At 37.9% G+C, this 20,404-nt stretch overlaps 2 protein-coding genes across 4 annotated transcripts in view; one reads left to right on the top strand and one right to left on the bottom strand.

The window, feature by feature from the left end:
- Ttc17 (tetratricopeptide repeat domain 17) overlaps positions 1-20,404 on the bottom strand; it is a 119,678-nt gene that overhangs the window by 22,375 nt on the left and 76,899 nt on the right. For 2 of the 3 annotated variants that reach the window (XM_058583407.1, XM_046456284.2), the window contains 5 exons: positions 14,753-15,012; positions 13,699-13,852; positions 8,948-9,068; positions 6,605-6,764; positions 5,640-5,723 (listed from right to left, as the gene is read on the bottom strand). In XM_058583407.1, coding sequence (XP_058439390.1) covers positions 5,640-5,723; positions 6,605-6,764; positions 8,948-9,068; positions 13,699-13,852; positions 14,753-15,012 — 779 coding nt within the window. Of the gene's footprint in view, positions 1-5,639; positions 5,724-6,604; positions 6,765-8,947; positions 9,069-10,496; positions 11,187-13,698; positions 13,853-14,752; positions 15,013-20,404 lie in introns of those variants that run through there. The other variant, XM_046456292.2, reaches the window with a different exon arrangement.
- LOC124100707 (ornithine decarboxylase) lies at positions 16,744-18,700 on the top strand. The gene has a single exon (XM_046456305.2). The coding sequence runs from the start codon at positions 16,988-16,990 to the stop codon at positions 18,371-18,373; it is 1,386 nt and encodes a 461-aa protein (XP_046312261.1). The 5' UTR covers positions 16,744-16,987; the 3' UTR covers positions 18,374-18,700.

The following is a 20,404-nucleotide window of genomic DNA, read 5'->3' as shown; positions in this document are numbered from 1 at the left end:
TTCCTTCCACTAGGCAAATGTAGTGATGGACAGGTCAATTCATTCCTGTCCATATTTTGTTCTTAAATTAATAGATATACTGAGATGGGTTGGGCTGGCTTGCAGTTTCATTTAAGACTCAATCACCTCTGGCTCATCCCTGTTCCTTAGTGTGGCACTGAGGGATTTTTGATTAAAAGCCCCTGGTGGGTGTCTGTCTTAGAGGTTCCCCGCATACTTCACTCTCCCATACAGGCAGCTTCCAAATGAAAATCTTGAGGGAAAGACCAACCATGTGCTTAAGGTTGGTTCTTTGTTTCCTAAGAAATGTGAAATGAAAATACTTCACTCTACTTTTATTTATTTATTTTTTAAGTTGTTAGGCAAATTCCCCAGACTCCTGTGTGGTGGCCTTAGTGCTAATTAAATGCTCCTTGGAAAAGAACTGGCTGTATGTTCCATTTCCAACCCGTTAATCCTTCCTTGTGCAACTGCGACAAGCCTTGCTGTTTTTCTTTTTCCCAGCATTTGCTTTTTCTGTGGACTAGGCCTGATTCTTAGCTCAGATCCAGAATCAGCAAAAGCCCCCATGGGGGTTGGGGATGGGGGAACTGAACAGCTGGTCACTGGCAACTCACCTTAGAAAGGTTCTTCTGTCACTACTAATTGAGTTCTTTCATGTCCCATTGCTTCTGCAGTTCTGTGATGCCTTCAAAAATATGAATTTAAAGGTTTACCTGGCTCTTTCAAGTTATTACAATTTACTGACCTGTCCTGACCTACCACATCCTAACTGGAATATTAATTTTATATGTGTATTAATTTTTAATCTGTTGCCTGATTAAATTCTTATTCTTTGCTTTTCCATGAATTATTTTGGATTATAATCTTCTTAGATACAAGTAGGCAGTCTGATTGTCTTTGTTTTCTTTCTCTACATCAATATTCCCGTACTCTTGTTAAGTAGAGTAGATAAAGTGGACATTCTTATCTTGTTCTTAAACAGGGAAGTGTCTAGATAATATCTTGTAAGGTCCTGGCTTGCCTCCTATGTACAATACCTATGTTAGACACATACATGTCTGACATACATGTATATACATACATATACTTAGCATGATTATATACATATGTGTACATAACACATATAACACATATCATGTTAAGTATCTACCACTTCCTAAGTTAGAGCTCTCAATATAAGTTGGTATAGGATGTGTCCAATGCTTGTGCAAGTTTGGGTATAATTATATGATTTTCCCCTTTATCTCTTTGAATATGAGGAATATTCATGGTTTCTAAATAGTGAACCAATTTTGCATTCCTGGGGTACCTGGTCATGATTGATGTGTATGTATGTGTGTGTGTATATTTTTAATATGCTGCTGGATTCTGTTTGTTAATATTTTGTTTAATACATTTGAATTGAGGTTGACAAGTGAAATAGGTTCACAGTTTTTGATATATTTTTTTTTTTTCAGATTTGGGTATCAATGATGTTATGGTTTAGATGTGGTGTCCCCCACATCTAGCTCACGTGTGAGATCATACAAGAAGGTTTGGAGGAGAACTGATTGGGTTGTAGCCTTAAAACCTAATCAGAGAATTAATCCGTGATGGGATTAATTGAGTGGTGTCTGGAGGCAGGTGGGGTGTGGCTATGGAAAATGGTTCATTAGGGGTGTGGCTATGGGGTATATATTTTGTATCTGGAGAGTGGGGTCTCTCTCTGCTTCCTGATCATCATGTGAGCTGCTTCCCTTTGCCATGCTCTTCGGCCATAATGTCCTGCCTCAACTTGAGCCCCGAGGTATGGAGATGGCCACTTACGTACCTCTGAAACCGTAAGCCCCTAAATAACCTTTCCTCTTCTGCAGTTTTTCTAGTCGGGTCTTTCAGTCACAGCAGCAAAAAAGCTGACTAAAACAAATGATATATTTGCTTCATAAATAAGTTTTCTTTCTTTTTTTCAATTCTCTGAAATATAGCAGCACTGGCATTTTTTGGTCTTTAAAGATTAGTTAGAAATGTCCCATGAAGTCATCTGGGCCTAGTGAATTTATGGCTGAAGTTAACTCTTTTCTCCATTTTTTTCCTATACCAATTTTTCTGAATTTGACTCTGTCTCTACTAAGGTCAATTGTTGTAAGTCGTTCTTTTCTACAAATTTCATCTAAGTTTTAAAATTTATTTGAATAAATTATATAGTTTCTTGTTTTTTTTCAAAGTAGTCTTATTTTTTAATATTCTATTTTGATGGTTAGTCCTTATTTTTGATTATTCAGGCAATCCCCTTTTCATGTATTAGCTAGTGATTTGTCTATTTTATTAATATATGTAAGAAATCAACTTTTAGATTATTTCTATCAATTTTCTGCATAATACATTCTTTTCTTTGTGTTAATTCTTTTCTTTTGCGTTGTTTTGTTTTGGTTTGTATTCCTCTCTTTGGGTGTTTTATGTTTTCTTCTTTTTTTTGCACTTTTACTCATATGGGTATAATGTTATGAAAATTCCTCTGATATCTGTTCAAGATCCATTCTGATATTTTGTTTTCACGATTACTTTGAAGGAATCACAACTTATATTCTATACCTCCTCCTTGACTCAGGAGCTGCTTACATAATGTTTAGAATTTCTAGGCGGAAGAACATTTTTGTCATTAATTGAGATTAAACACAGGGGCTTAATCACCGAGTCGTACCCCCAGCCCTTTTTATTTTTTGAGACAGGGGCTTGCTGAGTTGCTGAGGCTAGCTTTAAACTTGCTATCCTCCTGCCCCAGCCCCCTGAACTACTAAGATTACAGGCATAAGCCACCTTGCCTGGCTTTTCTTGGCATTAATTTTTATTTTATTTTTTGAATTCTGATTAAAGAATATTTTCTTCTTTGTAATTTATGTTTATGGTGCCTTTGTCTAGTATGAGATAACTGTATTTAGGTAGATTTGTCTCTGTGTTTTCTACTTTGTACATGTCTGCTTTGGTGCAATACCATGCTGCTTTTGTTATTATACTTCTGTAGTATAGTTTAAGGCCTGGTATTTGTGATGCTTCCTGCTTTGTTTTTCTTGCTAAGCATTGCTTTGGCTATTCTGGGTCTCTTATTTTTCCAGATGAATTTTATGGTTGCCTTTTCTATTTCTATGAAGAATGTCATTAGGATTTTAATAGAAATTGCATTAAATCTCTGTAACGCTTTTGGTAGCATGGCCATATTGACAATATTAGTTCTGCCTATCCAAGAGCCTGGGAGATCTTTCCATCTTCTAAGGTCCTCTTCAATTTCTTCCTTTAGTGTTCTGTAGATCTCATTGTAGAGGTCTTTCATCTCTTTTGTTACACTGATTCCCAAGTTTTTTTTTTTTTTTTTTGAGGCTATTGCGAATGGGGCAGTTTTCCTAATTTCTCTTGCAGTGGATTCATCACTGATGTATAGGAACACATTTGATTTATGGGGTTGATTTAATATCATATTACTTTGCTCAATTCATTTACTGGTTCTAGAAGTTTTCTGGTGGAATTGTTTTTTATCTTCTAAATATAGAATCATGTCACCAGCAAATAGGGATAGTTTGAATTCCTCTTTTCCTATGCATATTCCTTTGGGTTTAGCATAGATAGCTTTTACAATGTTGAGGTATATTGCCTAGCAAGCACAAGGCCCTGGGTTCCATCCCCAGCACTGCAAAAAAACCCAAAAAAACAAAAACCAAACCAACCAGTTCCTCATTTATGTCTTCTGTTTTCCTTAGGCATTATCCATCATGTTTATTTGCTCTTGTATTCCTTTTTGTTTTGCCTTAATTTGGAAATTATTTATTTATATTTCTTTCTAATATTCTGTTGACTCTCTTTTCAAATCTTCCTTTAGCCAATTACCTCGTGATTTGGTTTTCCTAATTCTAAATTGTTCTTTCACAAGTTATATCAGTTCAGTGAGGGTGTCTAAGGAGGCCCAGCTCCACCAGGCATTGGCTCAAGGCTCTGTACTCAGCTTATTAACATCTCTCCTCAAGGTGGAGTAGAGTCCCCCCACCCCAAGCTCTAGCCCCAGCTTTTCGGCTAGTTCCCACTTCATGTGTCTGCCTTTTTGTTTTGTTTTGTTTTGTTTTAAATGAAGAGAAAGGTTTTCATAGACATACTTTTTATAAGACCAACAATAACTTTAAAAGTGCCGAAGTGAAAGAATCTCTCTTGGAGACTAATCTGCTGTTAGAGGTCAGGTGTCAAGGACTTTTTCTTTCTTTTGAAAGTCAAATAATTTGTTTGAATAAGCACTGCTGCTACTTTGGATCAGTTTCCCCTAACATTTAGTATGTGCTTGTAAATATATTTCATAGAAATAAAATAAGACTGGCTATGTTGTGTTTATTTAACTCTTTCCTATCATACTTTCTTCAATTCTTTTTAACTCTTTGATTTTGGTCTTCTCATTTCTGTCCTATATGTCCCTTTTTGTGTTTGTGTTATAGTCTTTTGTCGCTTCTTCTAGTGTTGTCACTTTCTGGGGTTGTTTTCTATTTTCTTCTGTTTTCACAGTCTTTGCTAATCTCTTCCTACGTTTTTATGTTTTTGCTGTGATTCATGAATAAATTTAAGAAAGCTGTGAAAACAAATTTATGAATAAATTTTAAAGTTCACAGCCCAAAGTCTAAACTTATTTGTAATCTATCCCACAATCCTATTGTTTTTTTACTGAGGGTTCTCTGGTTAATTTACTGCTGTTTCCTCTCTGGCTTTCTTATATGTTTGTACCAATGCTGTGGCTGCTCTGTTTAATTATCAGGGATTTTCCTGGTTGGGCTACATAAAGTCTCTTTAGGTAATGGATTTCTGACATATTCTGAAATTGCTAGCCTAGCCCAGATTATGCTACAATTTGTCCTGTATGGCTTCAGTGTTGATCTTAACTGCTTTTGGAAACCTTTATGTTTTTTTTTTTTTAAATCTGGGGAGCACATCTGTGCTTTACTTCATTATAAACGGACTATGCTAATAGATTTCCCATGTGTGACACTGAGGAAGGAGGGGTTCTCCTGCGCTGTCATGCTCATACTGGAGCTTGAGTTGCTTTTCCTAATCACTATTATACAACCTCTTGAGTATGATACAGTAATAAAATGGAGAGGTTCTTAGCTATAAAGTAACAAAATTAAAAACCCCTCTTTACAAAAATATCACACAGAAGTAGAAGAGTAGTCTGAGATTTTCAATTATGTTTTCTGTAGGCTGTTTGAAAATGCAGTTTTGTAAATCCTTTGCTTCAAGATTTGAAGAGAAAAGCTATTTCAAGGTATAATGCCCATCTGCCATCCAAAAGCCAAACTTCCTTCGCCAAAGGAACACCTGTCTTATTTCATATACCTAGATTCCATGGTTGCCAATACCAGCACCTCTATAAACCTAAGCTGGAGTGAGATGAGAAATTGACTTGGTTCAGTCTCCCATAGGAGGTAAACAAAGAGGAAGAAAAAAATGTAACCAAGTAAAGGAAAAACGAATGGAAACGTCATTAAAATGTCCTGACATGTCATACTACCCCTTTGGTCACTGAATGTTAGTTAATAGAAGAGGTGAGAACCATTTAGGGACAAATAATCTGGAAAAGAAGTCAGAAGGTAGACAATTATTTCTAGAGCTCCTGCAGGGTGCCTTACCTTTTCCAAAACTTTGGCAATTCGGGTACCAATTTGTTCAAGTGACTGTTGTGGATATTGGTCTTTACCAAGATTTTGCAATACCTAGAAGAGAAGGAGATGGCAGATTAGAGGAGTGAAGGCAAAGCAGGCCCCATATGATAGTGCTGAGGCTGAACTGGGCACAGGGGCATGAGGGCACGTGGCTTCTGCAGTTCTGTTGGTGAGGTAGTCTGGGAAAGACACATTTAAGGACATCTGCCATCCTCTCAGCCCTCTCCCACTTAGTAAAAATACAAACATGTAAAACATATTCACTCTAACAACATTAGAAAATAAGGGAATTGAAAACTATTTGTAATCTTGTCACCCAGACAAAGCTACTCTATGTATATATATGTTTATATGTGAGTATGTTTTAGATACTTTTCTATGTATACTTACATTATTTTTCTCATGAAATATGGGATTATACCACATACTGTAACCTATGTTTTCACATAATATATTCTGAAAATTTCTTCATGCCGATAAATATATTTCTATCCAATCTTCCTACTGGTATGTCTGTACCAAAATTTATTTAGCCCATCTTCTGGTGTAGGTATCTATGGTATGTTTTCCGATCATCTTTGACGTCTATTCTTTGCTAGGTATAAGCTGGATCTGTCCTCTCCTTCTTCTTTAGAATGCCATCAGGAGAATTAACTGCTTCACATACTTCTCTCATGAGCCTCTATCTGATAGCAAGGCAGAATACTACCCACCTAGAGGGATAAGTCAAATTTAAAATTTTATAGTCACAAAGAAAGCATAAGCTCAGTCCCAGGGTCTGAAAGACATTACACTAGATCTCAAGCCACCTAGATAATAGCTAACTGAAAAATAGCAAAAAATGAGTCCTGGCCATTTGTACTTTCTACTATCAGCTGCATCACAACAGTGAGGCTAAAAATGCAACAGGCTGAACAAAGCTGATCACTCACCTCTGTCAGCTGACTCTCACCAGTGTAGTGCAGACTGGCTCGGTTGGATACCCCATGCAAGTGGTCCAGGGTATGCATGCTCGTGGGGAGATTGCCATTGCACAGGGGCTCTGTCGCTGGCTGCTGTATGGGAGTGGCAAAGTCTATGTGTTCTGTGATGCTGGAAAATGAAGAATACCACATGAGCCAAATCCAAGTGGGTAGAGTGACGAGCACTAACAATCTGCTGCCCATGACTTCCACCTCCTCACGTCCACAAACTCCTCACCAGGGAGGTTTCCAAATGGGTGGGTTTTCTCGTAGGACTTCTTCCAGGGTGCAGATGGTGATAACACATATACCTGGTTCCTATCTTTTCCTTTATGCACAAAAGCACACTTGTCCCCATAGAAGAAGTCCCCAAAAGGCTTGATAGTAAATTCTCCACAGACACGGTTGTGCATTATGCTATGTGTAATAAAAATATTTTCCTTTATGACTCCAAGTGAATTTTACATACACAATTGTGCCCCACACTGTGTATGTTAGACACTTTCCTTTATGACCCCAAGAGGGCATTTTCCTACTACACAGGGGTTACATGTTATAGACTGTCATATGCACTGATAATGGCAAGTTGGCACTGCAGAATTTTACTTCAAAAATTAAGTTCAAACAAGCCATTTAAAAAATTTTAACGTATCAGGAAGCCATTCATTCATTCTTATTTATACAGAACTTATGACATGTCAGACCTCAGGGCTATAATAATTATATTTAAAAGTAATACAGAAAACATGGTTCCTTCTGTGTGCTCATCATCTTGTGCAGGACTCACTTATTACAGATGTGGTAAGTTAGAAAAGATCAAAAGATGGCATAATGAATGGTATATATATCCTCTGCACCATGAGGGGGCTGGTTCATGAAGGTTTCCCAGAAGAAGTAAGTTTTACGTAGAAAATCTTAAGTATGAATGAACCAGGTGAGAAAAGTAGTGAGAACAACATTGCAGGTAAAGGCCAGAGCACATGGGGGGAGGGCAAAGCTGAAGGTGGCAAGACAGGGCGCAGAGCAATAAGAAGTTACCAGAGTGTTTTAAATACGATTTGACTTCCTAGGTGCGGTAGCACACACCTCTAATCCCAGTGGCTCCAAAAGCTGAGGCAGGAGAATCGTAACTTCAAAGCCAGCCTTAGCAATTCAGCGAGGCCTTAAGCAACTTAGCAAGAAAGACCCTGTCTCTAAATTAAAAATAAAAAGAGCTGGGGATGTGGCTCAGTGGTTAAGCAACCTGGGTTCAATTCCCAGTACAAAAAAAAAAAAAAAAAAAAAAAAAATTTTTTTTTTTGACTTGTATTCAGATAATTCTGAGCACTGAGGAGCAAATGGATCGAGTAGGGCAAGAGTGCCAGAGTGCACAGAACAAGAGGGCAACAGGAGGAAGCTGAGTGGAGATGATAGTGCTGTTTCAGAAGGAAGCAGTGGTAATGAAGTAAATGATTTGGAAAAGTACTCAGCGAGTAAAAGTGGCAAGAATTGGCACAGACTGGGTTTAAGGGAGAAGGGAGAAGGGTTATTAAGTATGATGCCTTGAATTCCTAGAGATGTTTATTAAAATATGAAATGAAACAACAACAAAAAAGAACCAGTGATTTTTTTTTTTTTTTAAATGGATTGTGGGCAAGAAAATCATGGGTTTTGTTTTCTTGAGCTTGGGGTGCCTAAGAGAGATGTAGACAGAGGGTTCAGTAGATGAGTCCATAAACGAGTTGAGGGCTTTGAAGAATGATCTGGGCTGGAGATCTAAATTTGGGAGTTGTCAATTTATCAGTGGTGAATACAGTTTTGAGAGTAGGTGAGTCTGAGAGTGATTGTAAAATCAGAAGGCTTAGTGGTAAACCTTGGGGAGTTCTAACACAGACAGAAAAAGCCCGTAATACATTGTCCAATGAAAAAAACCAGTTATCAGAGAGGCAACTGTGTTTGGCCTGAATCTGGCACTTTTGGTAAGTCTGGACTTGCTCTGGCTGCCCTACAAGTGTTCAATGTTCACAAGAGACCATGGGTTTGTTTCTACAAGGGATCTAACCTTCAGCTCAACAAAGTTACACATGATTTCTGATGGCTTCTCCAAAATGTGGGTGAGTGCACTGAGAGCAAGGGCACATTCACTGCTTCCCTGTCATGACATGAGTCCATTCTGTGGCTATGGTCAGCAATGGTCATCCTTGGCTGACCACAGCTCCAGGAGGGCTACTCTTCTGAGAGCTGTTGACAAAGAGGACATCCCTAAAGTCAGCTAAAGCCCAGTGGGCCTGCTGTCACAATGTCATGAAGGAAGGATAGGTTGAAGATACTCACTCAATGTTTTTTGAAGAAACTGCAAGCCAGGTACTCACGATGGCAGTCAGCTCTACCCAGCGGAGCTTGAGGCACTCATCTGGGCTGGGCCACCCCAGACTCTGGTAGTCTCGTTTTTTTCCTGGAAGGAAAGTATGTCATGAATGGACATAACTATAAAGGTGATTATTTCATCCAGATGAGCGCATTTGGTGATGCCAGTCATTCTTTAGGGTTTAATCATTTCCACAGTCAACAAACAGATCTAATTAAAATCTCATCATTCATGGCAACAGGAGTAAAAGTCATATTTGAATAAAGCCTTATTCTTGAAATTAGTTGAAGTAAAAATAGAATGCTTTGTTGGATTTAAGGTTGATCAACATAAATAAGGATTAAGGTATTCTTTTTTTAAAATATTTATTTTTTAGCTTTAGGTGGACATAATATCTTTATTTTATTTTTATGTGGTGCCGAGGATCGAACCCAGTGCCTCACTCACGCCAGGTGAGTACGCTACTACTTGAGCCATATCCCCAGACCCCAGAATTAAGATATTCTTAAATGTTAGCATTCTTACTTAATTTTACCCCCCTATATTTTGATTAGGACAAATTTAATTTAGAAGAAACTTATATCTCAAATGTAAGGTTTCTCAAACTGACACTGTTGACATGTTGAGCTAGTTATTTTGGTTGTAAGACCTGTCCTGTTCATTAGGGAACGTTTATCAGCATCTCTGTCCTCCACCTACTCGAGGACAGTTACACCAGCCCCTGTTACACCCACCCCAAATGTCTCCAGATGCTGCCAAATATCCCTGGGGGACAAAATCACCCTTTGGTGGAGAATCACTGCTGTAAAGAAAAGCATCAGGGTGGGAAATGATGATGAGGAAAGGCTGCCATTTGTTGCAAGGGCACTTACTATGTATTCGGGTCCTGGGCTAGGTGCTGTACATTCACAACCTCAGGAGGCAGGCTTTAATCCTCCCATCTCAGGTGAGATAACAGGGACTTAGAGTGAGTGACCTGCCCAACATGTGGTAGAGCAGTGGCAGGGCTGGAATCCGGCCCAGGTTATTTGACTCTCACACGAATGCTTCCAATCAGCACACTATTCAAGGCTATTAAAGCTGTTTGTTTTATTATGTATTTATTTATTTTTTTGGCATCAGGAATTGAACCCAGTGACATTTCACCACTGAGCTACATCCCTAGTTTTTGGAGACAGGGTCTTGCTAAGTTGCTGAGGATATCACTAAGTTGCTCAGATTGGCCTCAAATGTGGGATTTTCCTGCTTCATTCTACCTTGTCGCTGGGATTACAAGTGTTGACAGAATGACAGATAAAGCTCTGTTTGTTGATATCCTACACAGGTACTACCTTTTGGGTTTAGGCCCTTTTCCTAGATCAAGTCCTCAAGAAAAGAGTGGAACCAAGTCTCATCTGGGTAGGGGACTTACGAAGGAATTACAAGGGAATGGATGAGAGAAGAACTTGAGTTCTGCCTAGCACCTTTATCCTATAAGAATTTACCAATAACAGAAAACCATCTGAGGAACAGGCAGGGGTTTAAATTTAGATTTTAATAAAAAAGAAAAGAATGGTTTAGAAAAATTTCAAATTAACTCTGTTAAAATGAATCACTTTAGACATATCATAGGTTTTACAATAAAGCTTATTTCCTTTTATATTTAAGAAATTCACTTGAAAAATATTTATTGAGCACCTATTATAAGGGGCTGAGAACTGTGTAAAACACTAGCAATACACACAGGAACAATAAGACAGCCTGCTCTTGAGCTCACAGTCTAGTGAGAAAGGCAAACAGACATCATTATACTATAATGGTAAGTGCTGGGGTGAAGGAAGAGAACACTTGCACAGAGAACAACTAATTCTGCTTGCAGGCACCAAGGAAGAGGTGGCACTTGAGTTTGAAGTTTAAGGATGAGTGGTATTTTAGCACTGCAGAGGTGGCATAAGGGCATTCCAGGCAGAGGGAACGGCATGTGCAAAGGCACAGATGTAAAATAAGAACATGGCTGGTTCAGAGAATGGTGCTGGAGGGTAGAGAGAGGCCAGGCTGTAAAGGGTCTTGTAGCCACACTAGGAAGTCTGCACTTTATCCTGCAGGCAATGGGAACACATCTCTCCATCTTGTTCACAAGGTATCATAAGAGGCTCGTTAAATGCCTTGCTGAGATCCAGTTACATTATGTCTATGGCACTTCCCTGGTCTTCCAGTCTAGTAGCCCTAACCAAAAAAGGAAATGAAATTAGTTGAGTGTTATTATTAGTTCTTAGAAAATCTATAATGCCTCTTAATGATCTCAACTTTTCCCCTACAGCTCACAAACTATCTGTTTCATACTTTGCTTTAGAACATTGTCAGGATTTCCCAGAAAGCTTATGAGCTGACAGTAGACGGAATCTGTATTTATTTAAAAATTGGGATACTAAGCCTCTATTTCCACATGTCTTCCATGCTCAGAACTTCTCATTTTAATGGGAATAAGTGATTCCACGATCTAACTTGCAAGCATGTTCAATGCCCCACCCAAAATTGAGTCCACTTAACACTGCTTTAGTGCTCTTATACTGTTTCAATCATATGTGGCTGTAATTTCCAAGACACTTTCAGATTTTTGTTAAAAAAGTAACACAGGTTTATTATGTAATATTTAGAACATGGAAAGGCTATGGAAGAAAATTTAAAAAAAATTACCTAAAGCTCTGCATTACCCGGAGATGACCACTTATAGCATTTTTGTAGCTCCTTTCTACACTTATGTCTATGCACTTGTTTATTATACCATATTTCACCAAATCTAAGATGTCGTCAGTTGTAAGGTGCATATTGTTTTAAGCAATTTAACAAAGGAAAATAACTACAACTATTGTAAGTTATAACCAATGGGTAAGATGTTTCTGAATTTCAGAGATACTGAAATGTAAAAAAATATATAGTTGATAAAAAGAGCATATTTACTATTTCACAAGAATTGAAGTATTTCTATGCTATTTTATACACTGCATTTGTTCACCTGCTAGATTACAAACTATCCTGGTTGCATAGTACACAGCACAGACATGTTGTAATTTACTTATGCAGCTATAACATTCAGGTTGTTTTCAAATTTTTACTATATTAAGCAACCCCACAATCAACTGCCATCTTTTGCACTACCTATTAGATGATTTGTTTAGGGTAAATTACTGGAAGTAGAATTATTGGTATATTTTGAAATTTTTTGGTCTCTTGTAAAACTATACCCAAATTCATTTTAGTAGCTTTTGCTGTTTATTACACATTTAAAAATAACTTGATAAGTGAAAGTAGTGACTGACTTTTTGTATTTGTCCTCCTTTGATTGCTAGTAAGCTGAATTTCTCACGTGTTTAGTAATGCCTAAGTGTGTGTGTATGTATTTATATTTGGTGAAAAATCTGCTCATACTTTATTGAAATACCATACTGTATTTTTGATGTTGAGTTGTGCATCTGTTAAAAGATAGTGATATCCTTCATCATATATTCTATAAATATATAGAAATATTCGGAAAAACTTTTTTTTCAGCCCTTTGTCTTTTTATTCTGTAGTGCTTTCTAGTGCCACATTATTATTTTTCTCTCTTCCTTAAGAAAGTTCTTCACCTTAAGAACAAGTATTCATCTAAATTTTCTTCCTTCACAATTCTATGACATTTAATAACAACATTTAAGGAAAATTCATTGTACTCTTCATTTCCATGTTTTATGTATGGACATCATTTTCACCGATACTGAGACAGACCTAACAGAGGCAAGTGTTGTCTTCCTCCTGTAACTTGTTAACAAATGTCAGCTTCCTTTAATAACAGAAGTAACTCAAGCTTTTAACTCTAGTCATAAACAAATATCCTTTTTGGTGTCCTCAGAATTTATTACAGGTTTGTTCTTGGATTCAACTAAGCTGACCCCATTATTTATATTTTTGTATGGGCCTTTGCTTTCAGTTTTGGTAAGTACTTAAACCCAACCAAATAAGACACATCTTAATGAGATAAATTTTCAGTCTAAGATAGAAAAATACCCTTGTAAAAAAGAATATAACATGTTTAAAAAGGAATTCTATCAACGTTATTCAATTGCTGAAAAAAGAAAGTCAACTGGGTGCATGGCAGTGGCCCTTAACATGGAGCTCATAGATGGGCTTCAGGACAAATATGAATCCCTGAAAGTACATGCCAAACTGTGACATATATGTGTTATTTCTCTCGGAGCAGTTCTAAAACATTTATACAATACTTAAAGAGATTTCTGACTCACAAACACATACTACTACTGATTGGGCCCTATGTGCCAGTGCATTTTAAGTACTATTCACATATAAAGTCATATAATCCTTACTACCACCATGTTCAGTAATGCTATTATCATTCCATTTTATAGATAAGAAACATGAGGAGCAGGGAAGTGAATGGCAGAACTGGTGTTTGAACCCTAGATGTCTGGTGAAAACTCCTACTTTTCTATATTATACTAGACTATCACGTTAAGAATCAGATATTTAAGCTTAAGGTGATAAAAATATAAGCCAAATAGTTGATAGTTTAAAAAAAACAAGTAAATATAATGTAATATAATCAAAATAAACTTTTTGTACCAATAACTGAATTTGTTCTTTTATTTTCTCACCTAAACTATTCTAAGTCACAAACACATCCTTTGTGAGAAATGAGACAGTGAAATCTAAAGAAACTAACATCTGAAACATTCAAGTTTACCTTGTGGCCCAGGAGATGCCACTTTGGGACCAGTGATCTCCAGGTTTGCTTGGTAACGATGCCCATTTTCTGCTTGGTTTGATTCAACCTTTTTCCCAGGAGTTTTCTTATGATCTCCTTTGGGTTTCTTTACACGTTTGACCTGGAATGTGATCTGAAAGACAGAAGTATGTCAGGGACAAATTAGGCCAATTACGAAATCTGCGCATTCCTGTGGATTCGATGGCTTTAAGAATAACCCAGACGGATATACTAGTTACACCATCTGATCATTGGATATTGTACAGGTATGTTGGAGTATCCACTGTATCCCATTAATATGTACAATTACTTATGCTATGCAGCAACTAAAAAATATTTTTTAAAATATAAAGTTTCAAAAGAAAAACAAACAATCCACACAACCCCACAAATCCAGTCCTGTCTTAGGGTTAAGTTCTCTTAAAAAAGAGAACTTAACCTAAGTTAAGTTAACTTAACCTAACTTAACTTAACCTAAGTTAATCTTTTGAAACTTTATATACTCTTGGAAATAAGGTCTTGTTATGTTGAACTACAGGGCTCAAGTGATCCTTCTGCCTCAGTCTCATGTTTGCTGGGAAGAAGGCATGCACCATCATATCCAGCTAAGTAATGAAAAATGGGGGCTGGGAGTGTAGCTGTACTTGCCTAGCATGCACGAAGCCCTGGGTTCGATTCCCGGTATTGGGGGAAGAAAAAGACAAATAAAAAAGGTTAATGAAATGAAAATCACAGTCTTGAAGACTGTCTAGAGAACACTGAAAGAAAGATCTGATCTGGGCAATTCCAAGTCTGCAGGAAGTTTGAGTGTGGTTTCATACCCATTTCATTTCCTCCCATCTCCTAGAAGAGTAATAATACGTAAGTAACATAAAATGCTTCCTGCGGTACATTTCCAATGTGAAGGCTACCCATGAGTGTGGAGTACAGTAGAGTTCCCACACTCAACAAAAACTTCACACTTTGCACACACCAGGAGCCCCCAGCCCAGGACCAGGGCACAATTCCATGAGGACTAAGTTGGTAAACTTACCCACTCTGTTGCTTCATCGTCTTCACTTCTGCAGTCTCCATAACAAGAGCTTTTGGCCACTCCATCCTGGGGACCTTTCTTCAGCACACGTATCCCCTGCAAGTCTAGACGTCGCCCCTTCATCTCAAGTGCTCCCCCAAAGCCTTCCAGCGGCCAGGCCTGTTGAAATTCATCCACCAAAGCCAATATCTCTTCTGACATCTTTGTTTCATCTGAATTCTCCATCTCATCAGAACCATTGCTTTCCTCAACCACTGTACCTGGAATTAAGTTACATAGTTCTCATTCAAGTACTCAGTGACTAAAACCCTACTTATACAGAAGTGTTGGCTCTGCTTAGAGGCACTTCTAATGTCCACCTTCAGGAAAATACCATTTGCATCTTGAAAATTCATAGCAGAATATCATCTCTGCCACTGAGCTGTTGTCAAAAGCCTGGCTGACAACAATGCAGCAGCTAGATAGCAGGTAGTCAAAGATACACCACTAATATGGCCACGAGGACAGCTATGCTATGTTATTTTCTAAAACACATCCACTTGCTCTCTATGTAAGACTTTAACACATCTTTCTTACTACTAGATAGATCATCTAGACATAAACTAACATTCTACAGAACTAAAAAAATACAATTAATAATATGGACCCAAGAGACATCTATAGTTATTTCATCCATCAACAATGGAATTCACTTTCTTCTCAGCAGCATATGGAACATTTTCTAAAACAGACCATATTATAGGTCACAAAGGAAATCTTAGCAAATACAAAAAAACAGATAATACTTTGCATTCTATCAGAACATAATGAAATAAAATTAGAAATCAACAATAAGATATGAAAAAAAACACTCTCACACCTGGAGCTTAAATAATACACTTTTAAATAATGAATGGATAACAGAAGAAATCAGGGGAGAAATTAAAAAAAAATCTTAGAAGTAAATGAGAATAGTGATACAACATATCAAAATCTCTGAGTCAACATGAAGGCAGTTCTAAGAAGAAAGTTTACAGTGTTGAGTTCATGCATCAAAAGAACAGAAAGATACCAAATAAATAATCTAATATTACACCTCAAAGCCCCAGAAAAAGAAGAAGAAATTTCCACCAAAATCAGTAGAAGACAGGAAACAATTAAATCAGAGCTGAAATGAACTGGGAATAAAAAAATAATACAAAAGATCAATAAAACAAAAGAGCTGTTTTTTGAAAGAGCAAACAAGATTGATGAACCCTTAGCCAAACAAAAAGAAAAGAGAGAAAACAAATTAACAAAATTCAAGATGAAATAGGAAATATCAGCACAGACACTACTGAAATACAGAGAATCATTAGAAATTATTTTGAAAATTTATAGTCCAATAAGCTACAAAATTGTGAAGACTTTGACAAATTCCCAGAGACATTTGACCTACCCAAACTGAACCATGAAGATATAGAAAACTCAAACAGATCAATATCAAGAAATGAAACTGAAGCAGCTATCAAAACCTTCCAGCAAAGAAAAGTCTAGGACTGGACAGATTTTCAGCCAAGTTCTACCAGAACTTTAAAGGAGAACTAATACCAATCCTCTATAAAATGGAGGCTTATTATTCTATAAAACAGAAAAGGAGAACACTGCTAAACTCATTCTACAAAGTTGGTATCACCTTGACACCAAAACCAGACAAAGCCATATCAAGGAAAGAAAACTTCAGGGAAATATCCTTGATGAACACAGATGCAAAAATTCTCAATAAAATAGGTGGCAAACTGCATACGAAATCACATTAAAAAGATAGTGCATCATGATCAAGTTGGTTTTATCCCAGGGATGTAAGGTTGGTTCAACATACAGAAGTCAATACATGGAATTCACTACATAAATAGTTAAGGTCAAGAATTTATGAAGTGGTCAGTCCCTGCAGCCGCCGCGGCCGGCCGCCCTCAGCCAGCAGCTCGGCGCCACCTCGGGCCGGCGTCTCGGGCGGGCGGGAGCGAGGCGGCTGACGGGCGCGGCGGGGGCGGCCGAGCGCTCCTCCGGCTCCGGCGCGGCGCAGCTCGGGCGGCGGCATCTCCATGGGACCGGCCCGCGGCGCCCGGGCGCTCTGAGAATATTTCCACTGCTGGACCGAGGACACGGGGTTTGGAATTCCTAGAGAATTACCTTTGAGAGAAGCTGGAAATAATTTCTTTAAATTTCATCTCTTAGTTTCCATCTTGTTGCATTTCTGAGGCATATCCAGGAGCCATGAACAACTTTAGTAATGAAGAGTTTGACTGCCACTTCCTCGATGAAGGCTTTACTGCCAAGGACATTTTGGACCAAAAAATTAATGAAGTGTCTTCTTCTGACGATAAGGATGCCTTTTATGTCGCAGACCTTGGAGACATTCTAAAGAAACATCTAAGGTGGTTAAAAGCTCTTCCTCGTGTTACCCCCTTTTATGCAGTCAAATGCAATGATAGCAGAGCCATAGTGAAGACCTTAGCTGCCATTGGGACAGGATTTGATTGTGCTAGCAAGACTGAAATACAGTTGGTGCAGAGTCTCGGAGTGCCTCCGGAGAGGATTATCTATGCAAATCCTTGTAAACAGGTGTCTCAAATTAAATATGCTGCCAGTATTGGAGTCCAAATGATGACTTTTGACAGTGAAGTTGAGTTGATGAAGGTTGCCAGAGCACATCCAAAGGCAAAGTTGGTTTTGCGGATTGCTACTGATGATTCCAAAGCAGTCTGTCGTCTCAGTGTTAAATTCGGTGCCACACTCAAAACCAGCAGACTTCTTTTGGAACGAGCTAAAGAATTAAATATTGATGTCATTGGTGTCAGCTTTCACGTGGGGAGTGGCTGCACTGATCCTGAGACCTTCGTGCAGGCCATCTCTGACGCCCGCTGTGTCTTTGACATGGGAGCTGAGGCTGGTTTCAGCATGTGTCTGCTGGATATTGGTGGTGGCTTCCCTGGATCTGAGGATGTGAAGCTTAAGTTTGAGGAGATCACCAGTGTGATCAATCCAGCACTGGACAAATACTTTCCATCAGACTCTGGAGTGAGAATCATAGCTGAACCAGGAAGATATTATGTTGCTTCAGCTTTCACGCTTGCAGTTAATATCATTGCCAAAAAACTCGTATTAAAGGAACAGACAGGCTCTGATGATGAAGATGAGGCAAGTGAACAGACCTTTATGTATTATGTGAATGACGGAGTATACGGATCATTTAATTGCATCCTTTATGATCATGCACATGTAAAGCCCCTGCTGCAGAAGAGACCTAAACCAGATGAGAAGTATTATTCATCCAGCATATGGGGACCGACCTGTGATGGCCTTGATCGGATTGTCGAGCGCTGTGACCTTCCCGAAATGCATGTGGGTGATTGGATGCTTTTTGAAAACATGGGTGCATACACTGTTGCTGCTGCTTCTACTTTCAATGGATTCCAGAGGCCAACTATCTATTATGTGATGTCCGGACCAACATGGCAGTGCATGCAGCAAATCCAGAACCATGGCTTCCCACCCGAAGTGGAGGAGCAGGACGTTGGCACTCTGCCCGTGTCTTGTGCTCAGGAAAGCAGCATGAAACGTCACCCTGCAGCGTGCGCCTCCACTAGTATCAACGTGTAGATGCCGCTCTGTAGCTGTTCACTACAGATTTAGCTTAAGTTAAGGGATCTGGGGGGACCATTTAACTTAATTACTGCTAGTTTTGAAATGTAGGGTTGGCACAGATGCAGCAATACGGACGACTAGAAGATGGGGTCACACTTATCTGTGTTCCTATGGAAACTATTTGAATATTTGTTTTATATGGATTTTTATTCACTTTTCAAACAAGCTACTAAAGAGTGCCCCCTCAGCTGCCCAGCAAGCATTTGTAGCTTGTACAGTGGCAGAATATGGGCCAAAAGCTTAATGTTGTGACCTGTTTTGAAAATAAAGTATCTTGAAATAAAAAAAAAAAAAAAAAAAAAAAAAAAAAAAAAAAATTTATGAAGTACATTTAATGAAGTACAGTACCAATTCACATTTAAAACACTAGAAAAAGTAGGGATAAAAGGAACTTACCTCAACATTGTTGAGATGATACATCACAAACTCAAGGCCAATATTATACCGAATAGAGAAAAACTGAAAGCATTTTCTTTAAAAACCCAACAAAACGAGGATGCTCACTTTCACCACTCCTATTCAACATAGTCTTTGAAACTACAGCCAGAGCAATCAGGCAAACGAAGGAAATTGGAGGATACAAACAGGAAGAGAAGAGCTCAAATGATCTGTTTGCTGATGACATGATCCTTATATTTAGAAAACCCCCCCAAAAAAATCCACCAAAAGACTTCTAGAGCTCATAAGTAAATTCAGCAAAGTAGCAGATACAAGATCACTCATAAATCAATGTGTTCCTATATTCCAATGATGAATCTGCTGAAAAAGAAATTAGGAAAACTATCCCATTCACAATAAGCTAAATAAAACAAAACAAACAAAAAATACTTGGGAATCAGTCTAACAAAAGAAATGAAGTGAAAACTACAGAACACTACAGAAAGAAATTGAAGAAGACCTTAGAAGATGGAAAGACCTCCTATGTTCTTGGATAGGCAGAATTAATATTGTTAAAATGGCTATTTTCCCAAAAGTGCTATACAGAATCAATGCAATCCTCATCAAAATTTCAATGACATTCTTCACAGAACTAGAAAAGGCAGTCATGAAATTCAATTGGAAAATTAAGAGGCCCAGAATAGCCAATAGTGATAAGAGCAAAACAGGAGATATTACAACATCAGACCTCAAATTATACTACAGAGCTATAGTAACAAAACAGCATGGTACTGGCACCAAAACATACGTGAAGGCAATGGTATAGAATATAAGATGCAGAGACAAACCTACAAAAATACAGTTATCTGGTATTAGTTAGAGGTGCCAAAAACACACATTGGGAGAAAAGATTGCTTTTTAACAAATGGTGCTGGTAAAACTGGAAATCCATACTTGGGACAATGAAATCAAACCCCTATCTCTCACCACCCTGCACAAAATTCAACCCAAAGTGGATCAAAGACCTTGGTGTTAGACCAGAAACCCTGCACCTGCTAGAAGGAAATGTAGGCCCAACACTCCAACATGTTGCCATAGGAACCAAATTAACAAGACTCCTAAAATACAAGAAATAAAATAAGAAAATCAATAAGTGGGATGGCATCATATTAAAAAAGCTTCACAGCAAAGGAAACAAAAATTTATATAAAGATAGAGCCTACAGAATGAAAATGATCTTTACCACCAGCTCCTCAAATAGGGCTTACCATTCAGAATATAAAAAGAACTAAAAAAACTTAACACCAAAAACCAAACAAACAAAAACAAACAACAACAACAACAAAACCAATCAAAATCAAATAGGCAAAAGAACTAAACAGATACTTCTCAAAAGAAGAAATACAAATGTTCAAGAAATATATGAAAAAATGTTCAACATCTCCAGCAATTAGGGACATGCAAATAAAAACTACATTGAGATTTCATTTCACTCCAGTCAAAATGGCAATTATCCAGTATACAAATAATAATAAATGTTGGTGAGGATGTGGGGAAAAAGATACACTCATATTTTATTGGTGGACTACAAATTAATGCAACCACTCT

This window comes from Marmota monax, unplaced genomic scaffold (genome assembly GCF_021218885.2).
Source record: "Marmota monax isolate L192 unplaced genomic scaffold, Marmota_monax_Labrador192_F-V1.1 WCK01_AAM20220418_F8-fsc00047, whole genome shotgun sequence".
Lineage (NCBI taxonomy): Eukaryota > Metazoa > Chordata > Mammalia > Rodentia > Sciuridae > Marmota > Marmota monax.
The sequence above is the reverse complement of the archived record's forward strand: the minus strand, read 5'-3'. Positions and strand labels throughout refer to the sequence as shown.